Here is a 21,222-nt window from a genome sequence, read left to right on the forward strand (position 1 = left end):
GACCATCGCTGACGTGGAGGCTGTCGTGACACTGAGGCCATCCAGAGGCTGTCGTGACATGAGGGATGTTGTGACATGGAGGGCGTTGCAATATGAGGGACATTGTGACCTGGAGGCCATCGTGACACAGAGGCCATTGCAAAACAGGGGTTATCATGACACGGGGGACATCGTGACGTGGAGACCATCACAGCACGGAGGCTGTCGTGACACAGAGGCCATCACGACACAGGGGATGTCATGACATTGAGGACATCATGCCATGGAGACCCTTGCGACCTGGGATATCACGACATGGGGGGATATCGCGACATGAGGGACATCCCTACAGAGCCCCCAGCCCCATACACTGGTGCCGACACCCGTTCGGCACCCCCCAGGGTCACGACCCCGTCCCCACCTCCCGCGATTGTCCCGTCCGTCCCCCCCACCCCACCCCAAGGTGTCCCCAGGGAAGTGACAGCGGGGCCGCGACGTCCCTGGGGCGGGGGGGGGGCGATGTCCCCCCTCCCAGTGCCACCCCGGGGAGGTGACAACGCGCGGGGCTGCCGAGAAGGCACGCGGACACCGGCCCCGTTATCGTTATCCAACCGTCTTTATTCCCGGGGTGTGTGTGTGTATGGGGGGGGGGGGGGAGCGGGGCGCCCCCTGACCCCCCCCCAAATCCTCCCCCGGCAGCCATCGTCCCCGGTGTCCCCGTCACATGGCGAAGAGGATGAGGAAGGCCACCATGAGGCAGAAGAGCCCCATGGCCTCGGAGAGGGCGAAGCCCAGGATGGCGTAGGAGAAGAGCTGCTGCTTCAGCGACGGGTTCCTGCGGGGACGGGGGGGGGGCACGCTCAGCACCCCCCCCACCCCATAAAAACCCTAAAATATCCCCAAAAATGATGTCCCCTTCCTGACCTGGCGTAACCGATGATGAGGCTGCCGAAGACGGTGCCGATGCCGGCCCCGGAACCGGCCACCCCCACGGTGGCGGCGCCGGCCCCGATGAATTTGGCGGCGGTGTCGATGTCGCGACGGGCGGCGCTGGTGGCGACGGCCCTACAAGCGCCCGGCCGCACCTGGGGGGGGGGACACGGGGACATAGGGACATGGGGGGGGGACACGGGGACATGGGGACACAGCCGGTGGGCGGCACAACCCCCTCGTGCCTCAGTTTCCCCCCCCCCCCAGCTCAACGTGCCCATTTTTGGGGCTGTTTTTGGGGCTGAGCCCCCTCCGCGCGCCCGTTTTTGGGGTCACCATGAGCCCCCCCACCCCATTGTGTCCCCCCCCACCCCATTACCTGCTCGGGGGTGCTCAGGGGGACGGAGAGGGGCTGGCACAGCACCCGCGGGACCCTCCTCACCTGCAAGGCACGGCCACATTTTGGGGGGGGGGACACACACAGAGCCCCCCCCAGGGGTGTGTCCCCCCCCCCATGTCCCCCACCCCAAAACCTGCTTGGGGTCGGGGGCACAAAACCACCTTTAACCCCCTCCCCCCCCAAGCTGAGCGCCTTCTGTTGACTTCAGGGTGGCCCTAAAAAGGCAAAAAGTGTCCCCAAATGGCCCCCCACCCCCAAAAAAAGCCCCCCCCCCATGTGTCCCCCCCCCCCACGACCCCACTCACCAGCGCGGGCGCGGCGACCACCTTGGTGCAGAGCATGGCGGGGGCGGGGGGGGAGCGGCCTCCGGAGCACGGGGGGGTCCTGGGGGGGGACAAAGGGACAAGGGGGGGCACAGAGGGGGGGTGGGACACGTGGCTGGCACCGGGGGCTTGGGGGGGGCATTGGAAAGGGGGGGGGGACAAAGGGGGCATGGGGGGGGCACAACCTGGCCTGGAAAGGGACGTGGGGGGGGCAGAATGGGGTAGGAGGGGTGAAACCCCAAAGGGGGGGGGGCAAAATGCAGAGTGAATGGGGGGGGCACCCCAAAATGTTGTGGGTATGGGGGTGACCCTAAATGCAGCGTGAAGGGGGGGGTCACCCCAAAATGTAGTGATAATGGGGGCCCCAAATTGCTGTGTAAAAGGAGGGTCACCCCAAAATGTAGTGTGAAGGGGAGGGGTCAACCCAAAATGAAGTGGGGGAGGACCCCAAAATGCAGTGATTTATGGGGGTCCCAAAACGCTGTGTAAAAGGGGGGGTCACCCCATAATATAGTGGGGGGGGCACCCAAAATGCAGTGAGTATGGGGGGCACCCCAAAACGCAGGGGCTCACCCCAAATGCAGTTGAGGCCACCCCAAAACGCAAAGCGGGGTCACCCCAAAATAAATTTGGTGGAGGTCGCCTCAAAATGCACGGGGGAGGGGGAGGAAACCCCAAAACGCAGGGATTCGCCCCAAAATGTAGCTGGTGGGGAACAATACCCTAAAATGCAGGGATTCACCCCAAAATGCGGTGTGAGGGGGAGGTGACCCTATAGCGAAGGGGGAACACCCCAACACGCAGTTTGAAGGCGAGCTAACCCTAAATGGCCGGGATTCACCCCAAAACGCAGTGTGAGGAGGAGCTGACCCTAAATTGCCGGTTTTCACCCCAAAACTCAGCGTGAGGGAGAAATGACCCCAAACCGCAGGGGCTCGCCCCCAAACTCCCCCCAAACCTCTCCGGGCCCCCCCCAGCCCCGTGCGAGCCCCCCCCGCCCCTCTCCCCCCCTCCCCTCCCCCTCCCGGTGCCCCCCCCCCCCGTTCCGCCCCCCCCGGGCCCCTCACCTGGCGCACCGGCGGCGGGCAGGTCGCGGGGGCACCGACTGCGCAGGCGCGACCGGAAGCGCAGCCCGGAAGCACCATAGAGAGGGAGGCGGTGCCGCCACCTAGAGCGCCTCCCCCCTCCAGGAACGGCGCCACAGCGCCCCCTGCGGTCAGGGAGGAGGCGGCGGCTGCGTGCACCCGGGGAGGGCGTGGCCAAGAGGGGGCGTGGCCAATAGGAGGTGGGATCAGCGCGGGGGGGGGCGTGGCCATGGGGAAGGGGCGGGGCGTGCTTGGCGCCCCCTGGCGGCCAAGGGGAGGAAGTGCACCAGGGGGGCGTGCATGGGGGTGGGGGTGTGCACGGGGGTGTGCACGTTTGCACGCGTGTTTGCACACGCGTGTGAGTATTTGCACGTATCTGTGTGCGTGTGCACACGTGGGGGAGGTGTGTGCATGAGTGTGCAAATGCATGCGTGTGTTTGCAAATGTTTGCATGCATGTGCACGCGTGTGCATGGGTTTGCATGTGTGTGCAAGCTTTTGCACGCATGGATTTGCATGTGTGCAAATGTTTGCACGCGTTTTTGCGTGTGTGCACACATTTGCATGTAAATGCACCTGTGTACGTATTTGTACATAGCTATGTGTGCATAGGTTTGCGTGTGTGTGTTTGCACATGTGTGCATGTTTGCATGTGTGTGCCTGTATGCGTGCATGTTTGCATGTAGATGCAGCTGTGTGCATATTTACACGTATGTGCACGTGTGTGCATGTGTTTGCACATGCGACTTGTATGCTTACGTTTGCATGTGCATGCACATGTGTACATATTTGCATGCATGTGCACGTGTGTGCTCATGGTTTTGCGTGTGTGCATGTATGTGCAAATGTTTGCAAGTGTGCACTTGTGTGTACACATGTTTGCACGTGCATGCACATGTGTACATGCATGCACATATTTGAATGTGCGTGCACCTGCGTGCATGTTTGCACGTGTGCAAGTGTGCACATTTTCATGCGTGTGCTTGCACATGTGCCCACGTGTGCACACAAAGCAGAGGGTTGCATTGCTGTCCTTCAGAGCGTGTGGTTGCACACGCGTGTGCACGGGGCTGGGGGGTGGGGGGCCGGGGCTGTGTCCCCCCAGGGGCTGGGGGCGGTGTCCCCACAGGCTGGGCCCCCCCCGGGGGTGCTGTGTGTGTGTGGGGGGGGGGGGGGCCCAGCCTGGGGCTGTCGGGGGGGATTTATGGGCAGCCCTAATGCGGGAAGCCGTAAAGCCCGAGCGCGCCGCTATTAATTAAATCATTGTTATAATTAACTTTCATTAAAGGAAAATCAATAGCGAGGAGCCGGGCTGGAAGGAGCCCATCCATCCATCCATCCATCCCCCTGTCACCGGGGGGGGGGGGAGCACCAGCCCCCTGATGAACCCAATTCCCCCAGAATTTCCCCCAAACCCCCATTTTTCCTCCCACCCCATTTTTTGGTTATTTTTTTCCCCTTTATTCCCTGATTTAAACCCCGGCTCCATTTTGCTGCTGACCTTAACGGCTTAAATTAAAGCGCAATGCTCTGTGCTCCCCCCCCCCTTTCCCCGGGGGGGCCAAGTCCCCGTGTCCCCCCCCCTCAGCCACCGTTTTAATGTCCCCGGAATGGCTTTGACCTTGCGATTAACAGCGGGCTCGGCGCAGCCACCGCAGTGTGACAGCCCCCCCCCCCCCAAACCCCATTTTGGGTTGATTTCTGGGGAAAAGAGGAGCAACGGGGGAGGTGGGGGCGGGTGGGGAAACTGAGGCAGCTTTGTCAAAGCCAGGGGAGGGTTTGGGGGGGGGTTCAGGTGTTGTCCCCCCCCCCCCCCCTCACCAAGGTCCCTGGCCCTGTCCCAGCTCTGGCGCAGTCGCAGCCGCTGCTGCATCCTAATGAGGCACCGGGGTGGGGACGGGGACATGGGGCCGCTGTGTCCCCCCCCAAGGGACCTGCACCCCGATGGGTGGACGGACAGACAGACGGACATGTGCTGGGGGGGGCTGGCAGGGCTGGGGATGGACGGACGGACGGACGGACGGATGGACGGGAGGATGGGGGGGCAGGGGGGTGCAGGGACATGGGGACAGAGGGACATGGGGACAGAGGGACACGGGGACGGAGGGACATGGGGACGGACAGACAGACAGCTGGAGGGGGTGGGGGATGCGATGAGGTTCTGCTGGGGGGGGGACAGGGCCACATCTGGGCACAGCTGGATCTGGGGGTCGATGGCACCGATGCGCACAGCTGGAGCCTGGGGGCTGGGGTGGCATCTGGACACGGCTGGGTCCCCAAAATCACCGCCACGGCCGGATCCCGGGGACCGACACCACATCTAGGCACAGCTGGATCCCCAAAATCGGTGCCACATCTGGGCACAGCTGGATCCCAAAAATCGGTGCCACATTCGGGCACAGCTGGATTTGGGGACCGATGTCACATCTGGGCACAGCTGGATCCCAGGGATCGATGGCACCGCTGTGCACAGCTGGATCCCGGGGGTTTGTTGCCCCCCCCCCCCCCTCCGTGCACAGCTGGATTTGGGGATCGCTGCCACATCTGGGCACAGCTGGATCCCGGTGCCGGGGTGCTCGGGGGGGGGGTCCCCGGGGGTCGGCTGTGGTTTTGCCAGGGGAGGGTAGAGGGCGGTGGAGGTCCAGCGATGCCAACACCAGACCCAATTTTGGACAGGGGGTGACATTTGGACAGGGGGTGACACCAGGCAGGGGGTGACACCGGGCAGGGGGTGACACCAGGCAGCAGGTGACCCCCCCAGGACCCCCCATCTCCAAGCACAGCAGCACCTTTGGGTGCTCCCCACTCCCTCTCCCCCCATTCCCCCTCCCCACCTTCCCACCACCCAAATTTGCCCCCCATCAACCCCACCCAAGGGTGTCACCGAGCCCCCCAGGGGGGGACACACACACTCACAGCCACCCGGTGCCACCGATTCCCCCCCCCCCCCGGGCCTGAAATACGGCCCCATAAATCCGTGCCCCGCGGCGGCTCCGTGCTTAATTAGTCCCTGGAAGGACGTGATTCAGGAGAGCCCAAATGGGATGGCGTCATGCGAGGCATTAAAACGGACGGGGATCGGTGGCTGGCGAGCCAGGAGGAAAAAAAAAATTAAAATAAAACACAAAGGGGAGGGTTTCGGGGGGGGATTTGTTTTTTTTTTCCTGCCCCATGGTGATGCGGGTGAAAGGATGGGGGCGAATCCCGAAGCACCCCCAAGGATTTGGGGTGCCTGGGGTAAAATCCTGCCCTGCCACCTGCCCTGTCCCCAAATTTGGGTGTGGGCTTATGGAGGGGGGGGCTTTTGGGGTGTGATAGGGACCCAATGGGACCCCCAAAACCTTCCCGGCACCTCCCCAAGCTGCTCTGGCTCCCGGCCGGCCACGGCGGGTTTCTTTTATTTATTTATTTATTTATTTATTTATTTATGGGCTTTTTTTTTATGACAAACTTTACTTTACGTTTGACATTTAAAAGCTGATCGGATCTTCCCTCCAGGACAGCAGGAAATGGAGATATTTATTGGGGTCTCGGCAACGCCGGGAGAGCCGTGAGATTTACTCCGACAGCGCGGCCGGATCACGGATCTCGGCTGGGACGCGCCGGGGGGGGGGGGACAGCGATTTATCGGGGGCTCAGGGCTTGTTTTACCCCCCAAAAAAAGGGTTGGAAGGAAGGGGATGAGAGCCTGGGCTGGTTCACCCCAAGCCCTGGTCCCATGTGGGGATTCTCTGGTGGCAGGTTTGGGGTTGTGCTGGTGCCGGTGCTGCTGTCCGGGAGGGAATTAATTTTGGGGAATTTGGGTTTTGGTCTCTCCACGTGGCTCTGAAGCTCCTCTTTGCCCCCCCGGTGATGGTTTTCTTCCTTCTCAGCTCGCTGGTGTCCCCCGCTTGGGGACAAGCCCGGTGTTGTGGCAGCATTTGGGACCTGGGGACGTGGCCAGGGTCAGGGGTGCTGTGCTGGGGCTGGGGACAGGATTTAGGGAGCGTGTTTGGGACCTGGGGACGTGACCTCGGGTTGGGGACGATGCCTCACACCAGGACTGGTGGCTTCAGGGGGTGCCTTGGGCCAAGGGGACAGCGCCTGGGACATGGGGACAGCGTCTTGGGGTGGTCTCTGGGCACATCTCCCGGCCTGGACCCAAATTTGGTGCCCAGGGTGGGGACAATGCCCCCAAAACGGGGCCAGGAACGGGGCTGGGGGACAACACCTGGAGCTGGGACCAACCTCAGAGCCGGGGATTTTGGCTCAAGGGGGGGACAACACCCGGGGGCTGGTGCCCATTTTGGGGACACGGGTGGCATTTATGGGGACGGCTGCTTTGGGGGGGGGGGGACAGGGGACAAACGGACAGGCCTCGTGCTTCTCCTCTGGCACCAGACGATTTATCCCACTCGCCTCCTTGTGCCAGGGCGGCGGTGAAGAGCCCGCCTCGTAAAAAAGGCAACCATAAAATATTATCATCGCCTTCCCCCCCCCGCACGCCGGGGGGGTTTCTGCCTCTAACGAAGGAGCTTGCCCCCCCCCAGCCCCACCCGGGACATCCACGTCTTTATTTGCTGCTTCTTGGCACAAATATTCCCGGGGAGGGGGTGGAAATTTTAATATTGCGGAAAAATTTGGGGGGAAGCTGCTGCAGGGAGGGGTGCTGAGAGCATGGGGGGCCGCGGGGTTGGGGGTGGGTTTGGGGCTATGGGGGGGTGAGGGGGGGATCAGGAGGGGGCTGGGGGGGTTTGGGGGGGTTTGGGGGGGTCGGAGGGAGCCCCCCCCAGCCCTCGGTGGGGTTTTTGCCCTTTGCTGTGCGAGCGAGTTTGCAGTTTTGGGGAGAACCTGGGCACCCCCCCCACCCATCGCTGGGGTCAGCACCGGGTCTGGGGCTGCAGCCGCGGGGGTGGGAGTGATGACGTCATCGCTCGCCTCGGTGACGTCATCAGGGCGTCCCCCGTGTGACGTCAGCAGCCCCCCCCCCCCGACCAATCGGAGGGAGGCCGTGGGGTCTCTGGACCAATCCAGCCTCGCCACTTCAGCCCCCCCAACCAATCCCGGCTCAGGATCTGACCCCCCCCCAATCCCACCCCCCCTGGGTCCGAGGTGAAATCTGGGGAGAAATCCTCCCAAATTGGGTCCGCTCCAAACCCAAACCCTCCTCCCGGTGCCCGGCAGCGCCGCGAAAGCCGGGTTGAGTTTTGGGTTAAAAAGTGCTAATATTGGGACAACGACCCCAGGTTGTGAGCAGAAAACCTCGCTTTTCCCAGCCGCACCAGGAAAGCGGGGCTAAATTTAATGTTAAACACCTCAAAAAAGGAGCAGAGCCCCCAGCCCCCCCCAAGCACCCCAGCAGGCTCATCGCAGCACCCCCTGCTCCCCCTTGGGGGGAAAAAGGGCGATTTTGGTGCTTTGCTTTTCTGAAAATGCAGAAAATGTGCTGAAAATGAGAAATGTGCTGCTCCCTTTCCACTGCCCCTCTTTTCATTTTCTTTTTTTTTTTTTTTTTATTTTCTTTCCATTTCTTTCTCCTTTCTTTCGCTTTCCTTGCCCTTTTTCTTCCCTTTTTTTCCTTGCCCTTTTTCTTCCCTTTTTCTTCCTCTTTTCCTTCCTTTTTCTTTCCATTTTCCTTCCCTTTTCTTCCATTTTCTTTCCATTTCCTTTCAGTTTTCCTTCCCTTTTCCTTTTCTTTTCCTTCTCTTTTCTTTCCCTTTTTCTTTCCCTTTCCTTTCCCTTTCCTTTTCCTCCCATTTTCTTTCTCCTTTCTTTCCATTTTCTCCCTTTTTCTTCCCTTTCTCCCTTTTTCTTCCCTTTTCTCCCTTTTTCTTCCCTTTTCCTTCCCCTTTTCCCTCCTCCCCCCCCCACTTACCCCATTCATCCCCCCCCACTCCCCCCCCACTCCCCCCCACACAAACCCAAGCCCCCATATACCCATGCAACCCCCCCCCGGTAACCGCAACCCCCCCCCGGTGACCGTGCAACCCCCGCACCCCGAAGCACCCCCCTTATACAAGCGGGGGCCGTGGTCCAGCGGGGGGGGGGGTGATGCTGCGGGGATGCTGCGGGCTCCATGGCGACCGTTGCCGGGGCGACCGCCCCCCCCCCCACCCCCACCCCCCCGTGTGCCCCGCGCAGCCGATGCGGGGCCAGCGAGCGGCGGGCGCGGAGCGGGGGGTCCCGGGGGGAGATTGATGGGGATCGATGCGGCGGGGAGCGGGTGAGTCACCGGCGGCGCCGGGCTGGGGCTGCGCCAGGCCCCACGGGCACGCGTGTGCGTGTGCGTGCACGCCCGGGCACGTGTGTGCACGCGTGAGCACGCTGGGCTCGCGTGCAGGCGTGTGCTTGCGCGCAGGGGGTGTGTGGCTGGGGGTGTGCACACGTGTGTGCGTGTGAGTGTGCAAGGGTGTGCATGCATGCACATGGTCTGTGTGCATGTGTGTGCATGCATGTGCATGCAGCGGTGTGTAAGTGTGTGCATGCATGCGTCTGCAAGTGTGCGTGTACATGCATCTGCATGTATGTGCAAGTGGCGTGCATGCGTCTCCATGTGTCTGCACAAAAGTGCGTGCATTTGTTTGCATGCAGCTGGGTGGGTGCACGTTTGTGGGTGTGCACGTGCGTGGGTGTGTGCGTGTGTCTGCATGCATGTTTGTGCACCTGCATGTGTGCAAGTGTGCGTGTCTGCATGTATGAGCTTCCATGTGTCTGCATGAGTGTGTGTGCACTTGTCAGCATGAGTGTGCACGCATGTTCATGTCTGCGCGTGTGCAGGTGTGTGCGTGTGCCTGCATGTCTGTGCATGTGTCTGTATGTGTCCGCATGCACGTTCATGTGTCTGCATGTGTGCAAGTGTGTGCCTGTGTCTGCGGGTACGTGCACGTGTCTGCAAGTGCCTCCATGAGTGTGCATGCATTTATCTGCACGTGTCTCCGTGCACGTGTGTGGATGCATGTGCATATGTGTGCGTGTGTCTATGTGCAAATACACGTTTGCATGCATGAGAATGTGCATGTGGGTGTGCACCAGAGTGCACGTGTACAGGCATGAGTGCGTGCGTGCATGCGTGCCCATGCACAGGCACACGAGTGCATGCATGGCAGTGTGTGTGTGTGCACCACGGAAGCGGGAACGTGAGCACATGCGTGTGCACGTGCTGGGATGTGCGTGCGTGTGAGCAGGCAGGTGAGTGTGCAGGCATGGGCGTGCCCACGTTGGCTGTGTGCATGCACGTGTCCGTGCGTGTTTGCACGCACACACAGGAGCGTGCACGCGTGCAGCTGTGCAGCCACGTTTCCCTTGCAATTTACGACCCCTTCTTCTCCCCCCAGGACCCCCCCCGGTGCGTGCACAGAGGGGCACACGCGAAGCTCACCCCAACTCCGCTCCCAGGCAAGCCCCAAATATGTTCCCCCCCCCCCCCCCCACGTGCACCCCTTCAGGGCCGTGCTCATCCAAAGCACTTATTTTTGGGGAAAAATCAGGGGATTTGGGGCTCAGTTTGTCGCTGCTGCAATTCGAAGAGCGGGGGGCAGCGGAGGGTGGTGGGGAGGGGGGGGGGCGAGGGCTCGGCTCTTTCTTCCTCGCCTGCTCTCTGCACTGCACCACGACGCTACGGAAAATAATATCCCCGCAGCGGCGACCGGGAGAACATAAAAAAATGGGAAAAAAAAAAAAAAAAAAAAAAAAGCACGGGGGGGGGAGAGGGGAGGGGGAGGCAGAGCTGGAAAGGTCGTCCGCGGCGCGCCGAGCCGAGCGGGGGGGCTCCCTTAGCCTTGCCGTGACCCCCTCTTCCCATGCACCCCCATCCCGCCCTACAAAGACCCCCCCCAAAAAAAAATACCCCTTAGACCCCCCCCCCCCAAAAAAATCGTGCTGTGGGGTTTGGGTGCCCACAGCTGGGTGTTGTGGGGGGGGGGCAGCATCGTTTGGGGCTGAGTGAGGAGCGGTGATTTATAGGCACGGAGCTTCCCCCCCCCCCCCAACGTGCTATGAACCTGCAACAAAAGGGGGGCGGCGGGGGGGGGCTGGAATCAATCCGGCGTTTTTTCACCCAATATTTGCTGCCGTTCCTTTGTTCTCGCAGCAGAGACCTCGGAGCCGACGAGGCTTTAACATTTTCCCCAGGTTTTCTTTTTTTTCTTTTTTTCCCCTTCTCTTTAAGAGATTCTGCCTAAAATGGGATTTTTTATTTTTTTTTGGGGTGGGGAGGCAAAAATAAGCCCCAAAAATGGAGAATTTGGTGCTGTGGAGCAGATGGGGAGCGTCGCCCGCTCGGTTGCAAAAACCTCCAGCAAGGGGGGTGTGGGGTCGTGGGGATCCCCCCCCCCCGTGTTTTTTTTTGGGGTCACGCTGCCCACCGGGGTGCTCAGAGGGGGGCGACAGCCTCACCCCACTGCTGCCCCCCCCCAGGTCCCCATCCCCTGCATTGGGTTGGGGATGGAGGGGAGATGGGTATGGGGTGGGAATGTAGGATGGGGGGGGGGGGGACGGGATGGGGTGGGGGGGGGGGTTGTGGGGTGGGTGGGGAGCTGTGGGATGGGGTGGGGGGGTTGTGGGGTAGGGAGAGGGGTCATGGGGTGGGATGGGGTGGGGTGCGATGGGGCTGAGTGTTATGGGGTTGGACACAGGCACCCAAGGGTGCCCCCCCGGGGAAGCGATGCAGGATGAGACCCCAAACACCCAGGCCAGGACAGGCGGCCCCAAGAGCACCCAAGGGTGCTGGGGACAAGTGGCACGGGACAGGTGACACCACCAGGGCCCTGCCCCGGTAGCCAAGGGCCTGAATGGGGGGGGATGGGGGGGGGCAAAACCCCACCGAGCCCCATTTTTGGGACAATTGCTCCACCCTCGGGGCTCGCACAGGAACGCGGCGAGGTGGCCGCCCCTCCTGGGAACCCCGGACCCCCCCCCAAAAAAAAAAAATCCCAATGTCCCCAGTTACGGCGCGACCCCCCCAGTGCCCGGCTGCTGTGGATTCTCTGATGGCTGCTAAAGGGTTGTGCTCGCCCCGTTGTTCCCATGGGGCGCGCTGGGTTTTTGCCTGATCCCCCCCCCCTACGTTCAACCTAATCACTAAATTCTGCATTTTTCTCTCCATCTCCCCAAATTTAGCTAAGAAAAAGCAAAATAAATAAATAAATAAATGAATAAATAAATAAAGGGGAGAAAGCTGAGGTCTGTAGGAAGGGGGTGCAGCGGGGCTGGTGGAGCCACACGCTGACCCCACTTCTGCCCTCACCCCAGCTCCACTTTTGGGTACCCCAAAGGCAGGGCTGAGGTTTTATCCCCCCCCCCTCCACCCCCACCCCAGGGCAGCATTTTTGGGGGAGCAGCGAGTTCCCGGCCCCGCAGCCACCCCCGGCCCTGCCTCCGAAACCCAACGTGCTCAAAGCGAGCTGGGAAATGGGATTCGTTCCACCAGCCCCGGTGACAAAAGGAGGGGAAAAGAGCCGCCGAAGCCGCTGCAAAATGAATATTTAAAAGAGAAGGAAACCCATTAAAATGGCTTCATTTTTATTCCCATTAGAGCCCATTAAATCAGCGCCAGGGCAGGGCGGCTGCAGGAGGGAAGGGGAAGGGGGGGGGGGGACACAGCCCTACGTGGTGGGGGATGAATGAGGCCACCAGCTCCGTCCTGGGGGCACCTGCAGCAAACTCAGCCCCCCCCCAGGCACCTCCTTCCCTCCCCTGCCTCAGTTTCCCCACGTGCAGGACCACGGCGGACACCCAGCTGCCTCCCTCTGCCCCCGTTTTCCCACCCAAGGGGGAAATTTGAGCGTGGGTTTGGGGACATCAAGGTGCCTCGGGGTCGGGAGCTGCATTTCGGGGCTGGGGAGGGCTCCCCAAAACCCCTATAACATCGGGGCTGCGGGTTATCGAGGTTTTGGGGCCACAGTGCCAATAACCCCAAAGCTCCCCCGTAACGGTGCCAAAAACCAGGACTTTGGGCACTGTGGGCAGGTCGTAAAGCCGACATCAGCACAGCAGCAAAATGGCCGGGGAGACCCATTTTGGGTGGAAAATGGGCAAAATGGGTGGCGGGGGGGGTGTTGTCCGTGCTTTAGTCTCATCATTCCCTGCGGGAGAGATGCTTGGAGGCGTCCCTGCTCTGGGGACCCGCCGCGATGCGGACCCCACCGGGGTGGCTTGGGGACCCCAAATGTGGGTTGGGGACCCCAAACGTCCCCAAGAGTCCTTCAGGGCGCTTTGGGGACCTCTCTCCAGCTCAACGGCCGCCACCTCGGCCGTGTCTACCTTGAAAGTCGAGGAGCAGCCGAGGGAAGGTTTCCAAGGCAACCGCAAATAAAAAAAAAAAAAAAAAAAAAAAAAAATCTGCATTTCTCCATTTCGGGGTAAAGGCTGCAATTTGTATGCAGGCGGGCGCGCGGCGCCTTTGAAATTCAAGCAGAAAATCAAAAAGGCGAAGGCAGGAGCGTAGCTGCCGGGTGATTATGCGGGAGGTGGGAGAGCGGCGCGGCCCCGCTGTTATTTAGTGCCGTCCCCAGCGAGGCTGAGCAGGGACGGGGATGGGGACGGGGACAAGGTGGAGGGGACGGGGATGGGGACAGGGTGGTGGGGATGGGGACAGGGTGATGGAGATAGGGACAGGGTGGCGGGGAGCTTCAAGGAGATGAGGTGAGGGGATGGGGAGAGAAGGGGGAGAGGAGGAGAGGGTGCAGGGGAGGGGGAGATGCACAAGAGGTGCCCAAGGAGAGAGGAATCCTTTCTGTCTGTCCGTCCTTCCCGTCCACCTCTCCGTATCCCTGTGCCCTTCCCGTCTCCCCATCCATCCTTTTTCTCTGTCCTTTCTCTCCATCTGTCCCTACCCACGCATTCTCACGTTCCACGTCTCCTCCCCATCTGTCCTTCCCTCCCGTCTGCCTCTCCTTTCTGTCTGTCCTTCCTGTCCATCCGTCCGTCCGTCCGTCCGTCCATCCATCCATCCATCCATCCATCCATCCATCCATCCATCCATCCATCCCCCCCGTCTGTCCTTCCTACCCATTCCTACCCATTTATCCATCTTTTCTACCCTTCCCATCCATCCATCCATCCGTCCGTCCGTCCTTCCCATCCGTCTGTCCTTCCCATCCGTCTCCCTACCCTTCCCACCCTTCCTTATCCGTCTGTCCTTGCTCTGTCTGTCCTTCCCATTCCCCTCTCTCCACCCACCCTGGGTGCCCAGGACCAGCGGGGCAGACCCTATTTATCCCCTTGCCCTTTTCCCAGTTCCTTTGTCCCCATCCCAGTATCGCACTGGTGCCCCGCAGAGTCGGTGAGCTGAACCGGTTGGGCACCAACTGGGGAGGGCAGCGCCAGGCTGGATGGGGACACCAGGACCAGGGATCACCTCTACCTCCCCTAATAATGCCAAGGAGGGGACAAACCCCACAGAGGGGTAGGGGGGTGACGCTGCAACCCCCTGGGGTGACGCCATCGGGGGGGGGTGACACCGAGCCGGGGTGTCCCCGGTGCTGGCAGCGCGCGGCCCCGGCACGGCGGTGATTTACGGACAGCGGCTCCTCGGGAGACATCTGCCTCTTGTCAGGGCTTTGTTTTAGCGCGGGCGCTGCGGTCCTTTGTCCTCGCCGCGCTCCCCGACGGCTTTGTTTTTGTTTTTCACCGTTTTTTTCCTCTTTCCGCTGCGATTTTCCTCCTTCGGTGGCGGGGTGGCCGCGTTGGGGACGTGGGGACGGAGCAGCGGGAGCGGGGGCTCGCCTTGCTGTGAAGGTTTGGGATGGCGGTGGGAGGCAGCCCAGACCCCAAGGAGAAGGGCAGACGCTGCCTCCAACCCCGTTCCCTTCATCCTGAGGGGGTCAATTTGGGTTAGAAACACCCCAAAATGGAGAGCCTCTGACAGCTGCTTGGACAAAATGCCCACAAAGCAACATCCGCATCCCAGCCAAGCACCCTGACACGGGTGATGGAGGCACCATGTGCACACACGTGGCATTTCCCTCCAAGGCTTCAAATTTAGCGTTTTTTCACCCAAACCAAGGGATGGGCACTGCTCACCCCACAGGTGCCCCCCAGCTGCTGCAGCTTTTGGAGCTCGGATGGAAACCAGACGTAGGAACAAAACGTGGCTCCCCGTTCCCTCACGGACTGCCCCATCCGTTGGGGAGGGATGCTCCATTTTTTCCCCAAAAAAACATCTTCTTGCACCAAACCCTCTCCAGCATCTCCCGCAGTGGCCAAGAGGCCAGACCCCGCAGCGTGTCCCAGGCAGGTGCTGAGATAAAAAACCCGGAGGATGCCGGTGGATGCAAACATCCCCAACCACTCGTTAGCCATCGCCTTGCAATTATCCCGTCTAATTAAGCGGCTCTGGGAAATCTCACTTCCTCCAGACTGGTGTTTACTGGTGGTCAGCAGTTTTTAACACACACACACACACAACATTTCCCCCATTTTATATTGGGGTAGCCCTGATTGAATGAAAAATAACCTTTTTTTCTCCCAATATTCCCCAGGAAAAAAAAAAAAAAAATTCTCCATCTCTTTTTTTTTGGGCCTGGGTATTTTGGCTGGAAGTACCAAAAGACTGAATTTTGGCCAAAAAACATCAAACTTGACCATTTTCAGCTTCGAGGGGGGGAAACATTTGGGAACATCGCTGGGAGTTTGGGTCCGGTTCCAGCACCTGGGGTATTTCCAGCCAAAAAACCACAAAATTTGCTATGGGTGGAAGGAGCAAGAAGGGTCACTGTTTGCTCCCGGTGCTTTTGGAAACCTCTCAGCTTTTAGGTTGCTGCTTAAAACTCCCCCCTCCACCAGCTCTGCCTTGCCCAGGCTGCCAAAGCCCCCAGAAATCCCAAATATTCACCCAAACACCCGTTTCCTCCACCTTTTTCAGCGTCTGCCTGCGCTCCCCGCGCCGAGAGGAGGGGAAAGGGCTGCGGTGGGAGGCTGGCTCTGTCCCTCCAATCCATCATCTTTATTTCCTGTTGTAACTGACAAATTGTTCTGTATTTTATATCGGATCCCTCCAGGCAAAGTGGCTGTGGGATGTGCTTTTTTTTTTTTTTTTTTTTTTTTTTGGTATTACCTGGGAAAAGAAAAAAAAAAAAAAAAAAAGCGGGGTCATAAAATGAAATCATAATAAAAAAAAAAAAAAAGTTAAAATAGTCCGAAAGAACAGATACGGTGGTAATGAGCACCGCAGAGATGCTCGATAAACCCAAGCAGGGCTGCAGGGAGAGGGGAATAAAAGCGATGGGAAGGCGAGGGGAAAGGGCAGAATCCCCACCCCCCTCAGCCCCTTATCGCTTCCAAAAAGCTCTGCAGAAATTTTTCGGCACCTCCGATTATCATCATCAGGTGCAAACACACCCCAAAGCCACTTATTTCACCCTAACCCAGCCCCACTTGCACCCTAATTTCAGCTGGGAAAAGAAAGAAAAACCTCCCTGGGAAAAGAAAAATCCTGATTTTTTAGGTTTTTTATTATTTTTTTTTAGCGCGAAGCTTTGATTATTCTCCTTAAAACGCCGTTTCCGTCAGGATTTTAATTGTCTTTGAAAAGGTCAGGCGCCGCTCCTTCCCGCAGGTTTCATTGCAGTTTATTTATTTGCCCCTGGAGGAAAACCGCGCTGGTGGCATTCCGCTTGAAAAATCCTCTGCTTTTGAAAAAAAAAAATAATGTTAATAAAATTAAAAAGAAAAAAAAAAAAGAGATTCTTTTTTATTATTATTATTCTGAACTCCTTGTATCGCTGGTTCTGAGTTTTGCAGGGGAAAAGGGGAAATCTGCTTGGCTCTGGGCTACCTGCAGTGCCCCCCCTATGCCATATTTTTCCCCCAAATCCCTGTTTTTGCCCCATTTTATGGAAAGGTCATTAAGCAAACCTCGAATCCACCCCCATTCACTGCAAAACCCGGGCTGGGGCCAAACCTGGACATGCAGTGGGATGGCTGGGCTCAGCACTCCTTTCCCACCACCCCAACCACGAGTGAACCAAAATAGCCGATAATTGCCCCATTTTGCATTTGGGGCTGTTTTTCATGCTATCCAAACCTAGCAATGGGCTGGGGTGCTATTTGGGGTGAAACGAGCCCTTTTTAGGGCCAGGAATGGGGGATTTTGGTGGATTTCAGCAGCTGCACACCACTGATGACACCCATATCCGAGGGCAGGTGAGAACCTGGGGGACACTCAGAATAAGGTGGCTGTGCTGGAAAAGGCCCCCCCCAGGAGAGATGTCCCCCCTGGGACACCCGTGGTGGCACTGGGGGGAGGGGACAGTGGTGCCTCGTGGTGGCGGTGGCAGAGATGTCCCCATTTTCCCACGGCTTGTAGGGTAGGCAGCTGCAGGGCGGCTTATTTGGGTCTAAAAAGCAGCAAAATGGTTGTTCCAGGGGAAAACGAGTAATCCTGCAGAAAGCTGTTAAATGGAACCCACGTGAATACGGACGTGGGGACCCCAAAGAAACAGCCCCCAAAATGTGGGGACCTCGAATTGGTGGATAAAGAGCCCCACATCCTCCAAAAAGGGGGGACCTCAAATCGGTGGCGAAGCAGCCCCGTATCTCCCAAATGGGGGACCCCAAATGGGTGGAGGAACAGCCCCACACCCCCCAAGAATGGGACCCCAAACTGGGAAAGAAGCAGCTCTGCTCCCAAAAAGACCCCCCCAAAAAGGCGCTCGGCTGAATTAACAACCCCCCTCCAGCCCCCGCGTGGCTTTTCCCAGCCTGAAGCCCCCCCACCATTGTCCTGCCTCTCCCCCAAAGGGTTTTATTTTGGGGGGGGAGTGGGCAGAGGAGAGGAATTAAAAAAAAATCCACGAGATGAGGCAGAGCCAAGGGGATTTGGGGAGGGGGCTTGCTTGCAGCCGCGGTGCTGCAGCGCAGCCGCCTCCAGTCGCGGTTTTCCAGCCCGGTTATCGACAGGGGGAGCGATGTCTCTGCAGATCCGCAGCCTGCACGGCCCGGCTCAGCCAGGGCTGATGCTGAATTCCTCCCCCTCTCCTTCCTCCAGCACCCCTGGGTGCTGCGGGCTCTGCTCTCCCCCCTCCCAGGCCACGCAGAATTGTTTTCTTGGGGAGGGGGTTACGTTTCCCTGGGCTTTGCACAATCACCCCGGGGGCTGCTCTGGGTCGTCCTCACCAAAATCGAACGGGTTTGAGCCAATTTTTGGCTGTGTTTAATAGCAGGAAAAAAGAAGGAAAAAAAAAAAACCTCTAAATCTTCCCAAAAGAGACAGCTGGGAGCAGAGGAAAGAGCACCGATGCCACCCGCAGAGGGCTGGAGCACAACCTCATATTAGACACTAGAGAAGCCAAGCAGAAGGCAGCGAGCCCCAGGGGGGCAATTCCAGCAAATGAAGCTTTGCACCCCGGCCAAATCCTGCCGCAGGTGCTCTCCGAAGGGCCAAATCCTGCAAAAGCTTCCTTCGTCTGCAGAGGAGCATCACCAGCTGAAGCAGGAACGGGTGGTTTTGGGTGAAGAAAAAAAAAAAAATAATAGAGTAGAAATAAAAACCACAAAAGGCTGAAATCCCCCTGTGATGAAAAAAAAAAAAAAAGACAGAAAAAACGGGCTAATTATATTTTATTTGCTGCTCAAAAGGAAAACGGCTTGCTGCAGGCAGGCAGGGAGCGGGGTTTTTAGGGTGCCTGGAGGAGAATGCAGCTCCTGAGGTTTTGCAGGAGGGTTTCGCCTCTGCAGGGCTCATTTTCTGGGCAGCCAAATCCTGCCTGGGCTCCGCCAGTCGCAGCTTGCTGCCGTGCCGGCGCTGCGGGTGCTGCAGGCCGGGCTCCTTTGTGCGCCCTGAGGGAAAACCTTGGTGCCCTGCCTGGGTTTTTGCAGCGGTGGCGAGGCCACGGGGCTGATGCTGAGCTTTGCTGGGTTTGGTTTTGCACTGGGGGAGCCTCCACGTCTTCATTTATTTTTGCACCACGGGAGCACCCCCGTTTTAGTCTTACTTTTGCACATCCCCAGCTCCTTTTCCACACCTCCAAGTGTGAGCTCAGCTTTTGCACCAGGGAAGCGTTCCCGTCTCCAGCTTTGCTTCTCCACGCGTGGAGCATCCCCCTCTCGGTTTCCCTCTTGCACCACGGCAGCATCCGCAGCTCAGCTCTGCTTTTGCACCACGGGAAAACGCTGACCTTGCTTTTGCTGTTGCGTGAGGGAAGCATCCCCATCAGGTCTGCTTTTGCAGGAGGGAAACACCCCTGGCTTGGTTTGGGTTTTGCACCACTGGAGCCTCCCCATCTTCGCTTTGCTCTTGCACCACTGGAGCATCCAGCCATGAGCTCGCCCCATGCCATCCTCTCCAAGACCTCATTTGCAAGAACTTCACATGGATGCCAAGGGGAAAAAACTCGAGGAATGATGCAGGGAGAGGACATTTCTCCTTTTACTCCATCCCGAGCCGTGCCGGCCCCTTTCCCCGTCAGCTGGGGCGCGCCGGGGCGCAGTGGTGCCTGCAGCCCCGGCCTGTTTCGGCTTGCTCCCTGCATATTTTGCGGATGTGTCGGCAAAGCTCTGCCTCCCTTTGGGGCTCTGCGAGGCACTGGAGAGAGCAATCTCCCCCTCCTCGCATTCCTGACAAAAGGCAGCCCCCACCACGGCCCCTGCACCCAGAGCAAATTTCTCTGCCTGCCCCCAGTGGGGTCGGATCCTGCCTCCGGTCCCATGGTTTGCAGCCATGGAAATGCACGGGACAGGCAGAAGTCTGCTTGCTTTATATATATGTATATATATTGTTTCTTTTTTTTGCAGGAAATTTGAAAAAAATAAATAAAACCAATGAAAAGAAATCTGCGAGAGGCCACTGTGCAGCCACGCAATCGCCCCGTTTGCCTCCGCATTAACCTGTAATTAACGATGTGATGAAATTCAAACAGGTTTCATTCCGTGGAAAGTCCGTCTCGCCTTCCAGTAAACTCTGCATTGGTTTAATTGGCTCTAATTTACATGAAAACAATTATCAACCGCGTTCTGCCTTTGGAAAGGGGTTAGGAAAGTGATGGAAGTGTCTGGAAAAAGAAAAGGCTCGTGAATCACCGGCCCCGGCAGCGCTTCCCCAGCGCGGGATGCGGCTTTGTGCCTCTTCCACCGGCCGCTCCCGGTGCATAAAGCCCAAGATGTCTCATTAGGACAGAAAAGGAAAGGGGAGGCTGAAATCATGATTTATGTTTTGTCTGGAGTGAGTCAAGGCTTGGTGTTAAGGGGTGTCCTGATGTCACGGTGATGGGCTGGGAGATGGGGAAGCCAGGCCCAAGCATCACGGATCACCAAAGAGGATTTGGCTGAATGAAGCCAGAGTGAAAAAAAAGCAGCCTCAATCCCCACGTCACCCTAAAAGGAAGAAAATGAAGTGGAAAAAACTAAAATCAGGGTTTGCCCACAGTGCCAACGCCGCTGGTGCATCCCCAACCCACCCCCACCACCTCCAGCCTGGCTGCACCCTCTGCAGAGAAACACAACCCTTGAAACCACAGCGAAGCGGCGCTTTTTTCTTTCATTTTTCTTTGCAAAAACCAATAATAATAATAAAAATAATAATAATAATAAAAAACTGCACAAGACAAAAATAAACCCCTAATCCCATCGGCCTCCGCCGGGATTTCGGGGCGCGGGGCGGGCAGCCCACGGGAGCGCAGCCACGTGGCGGCGTTTCGGCGCGAGCCGTAAATCACGGCCAGCTGCTGAGTGGGGAAAGCAGAGGAAAATCCCTGCGGCAGCTGCGGTCGGAGCCGCCTCGTGCTCGAGGCCACCAGGAACGGGGACATCCTCGGGGTGCTCCAGGCTTGGGGACGCTCAAGGACGTGGCCACTCTTGGCACGGCTTCGGCGAGCGGGTGGCACCGCGTGGCTGGCGCATCCAAGAGCTCACCCCCAGGGGGGGTTGTTTTTTGGGGTATTTTCCAGCAGCTCTCGCTCTGTCCGGTGTTTCTTCAGCTCCTAAATAATTTGGGAGCATCCCAAATAATTTGCAGCATCGCGCGCCTTGCTATGCGTGCTGTGGTCACTAGATGGGGAGATAACAGCTTATCATGAGCGCAGAGCTGCTGCCTGCTCCTGCCCGGCTGCTGCAGCTCCTCCGGCCCCGCAGGGCTGGGATTTGCAGCCCCCTGCAGCAGGATGGGTGCTGGAGATGCACCCAGCACCCCTGCAGCGAGGCGATGGGCACCCAGTGGGCACAGGTCCCCAGTGCATCAAGTGGGGTTATGGCCCCAGGCTCATCCCAGCCCCGAAATTCTGCTGTTCTCAGGGATGGGGAACAACAAAGAGACCCTCTAGTACCCAAAATCTTGCCCAACACCAAAACCCAATGGGAGAAGCTGCAGGAGATGCAATGAGGGCTCTGGCAGCAGTGCAGCACCCATCCTTCCTCCTGGGGTGGCAAGGAGGACATCGAAGGCACCGAACACACAGAAGAGGAGGCTGGAACACAGACCCCAACCCACCACCCCTGTTAAGCCCCCCTTCTTCTTCTCCCCATCTCCCACAGACCATGAGGATCCCCAAATCAGGGCGCTGACCTCTCCTGGCTCCCCTCCACCCGCTTACAGC

At 58.7% G+C, this 21,222-nt stretch overlaps 1 protein-coding gene and 1 long non-coding RNA gene across 2 annotated transcripts; one reads left to right on the forward strand and one right to left on the reverse strand.

Moving 5' to 3' along the window:
• Positions 1–576: 576 nt before the first annotated feature.
• On the reverse strand, positions 577–2,777 carry LOC137846016 (uncharacterized). The gene is made up of 5 exons (XM_068663588.1): positions 2,700–2,777; positions 1,615–1,693; positions 1,289–1,351; positions 904–1,064; positions 577–814 (listed from the first exon to the last, which is right to left on the reverse strand). Exons 2-5 carry the CDS (start codon positions 1,648–1,650, stop codon positions 700–702), a joined length of 375 nt encoding a protein of 124 aa, XP_068519689.1. The 5' UTR covers positions 1,651–1,693; positions 2,700–2,777; the 3' UTR covers positions 577–699.
• Positions 2,778–8,816: 6,039 nt separating this feature from the next.
• Positions 8,817–20,474, forward strand: LOC137846022 (uncharacterized). The gene is made up of 3 exons (XR_011090358.1): positions 8,817–8,918; positions 10,030–10,090; positions 19,427–20,474. It is a non-coding gene; the product is annotated as an uncharacterized lncRNA (long non-coding RNA).
• Positions 20,475–21,222: the final 748 nt, after the last annotated feature.

Source organism: Anas acuta, chromosome 29, assembly GCF_963932015.1.
Source record: "Anas acuta chromosome 29, bAnaAcu1.1, whole genome shotgun sequence".
NCBI lineage: Eukaryota > Metazoa > Chordata > Aves > Anseriformes > Anatidae > Anas > Anas acuta.

Excerpts from the sequence above, each read along its gene's own strand:
- LOC137846016 (XM_068663588.1), bottom strand. The coding sequence starts at position 1,650 with ATGCTCTGCACCAAGGTGGTCGCCGCGCCCGCGCTG. Across the intron at positions 1,352-1,614 it reads TGGTCGCCGCGCCCGCGCTG|GTGAGGAGGGTCCCGCGGGT; the intron begins GTGAGTGGGGTC and ends CGTGCCTTGCAG. Across the intron at positions 1,065-1,288 it reads CCCTGAGCACCCCCGAGCAG|GTGCGGCCGGGCGCTTGTAG; the intron begins GTAATGGGGTGG and ends CCCCCCCCCCAG.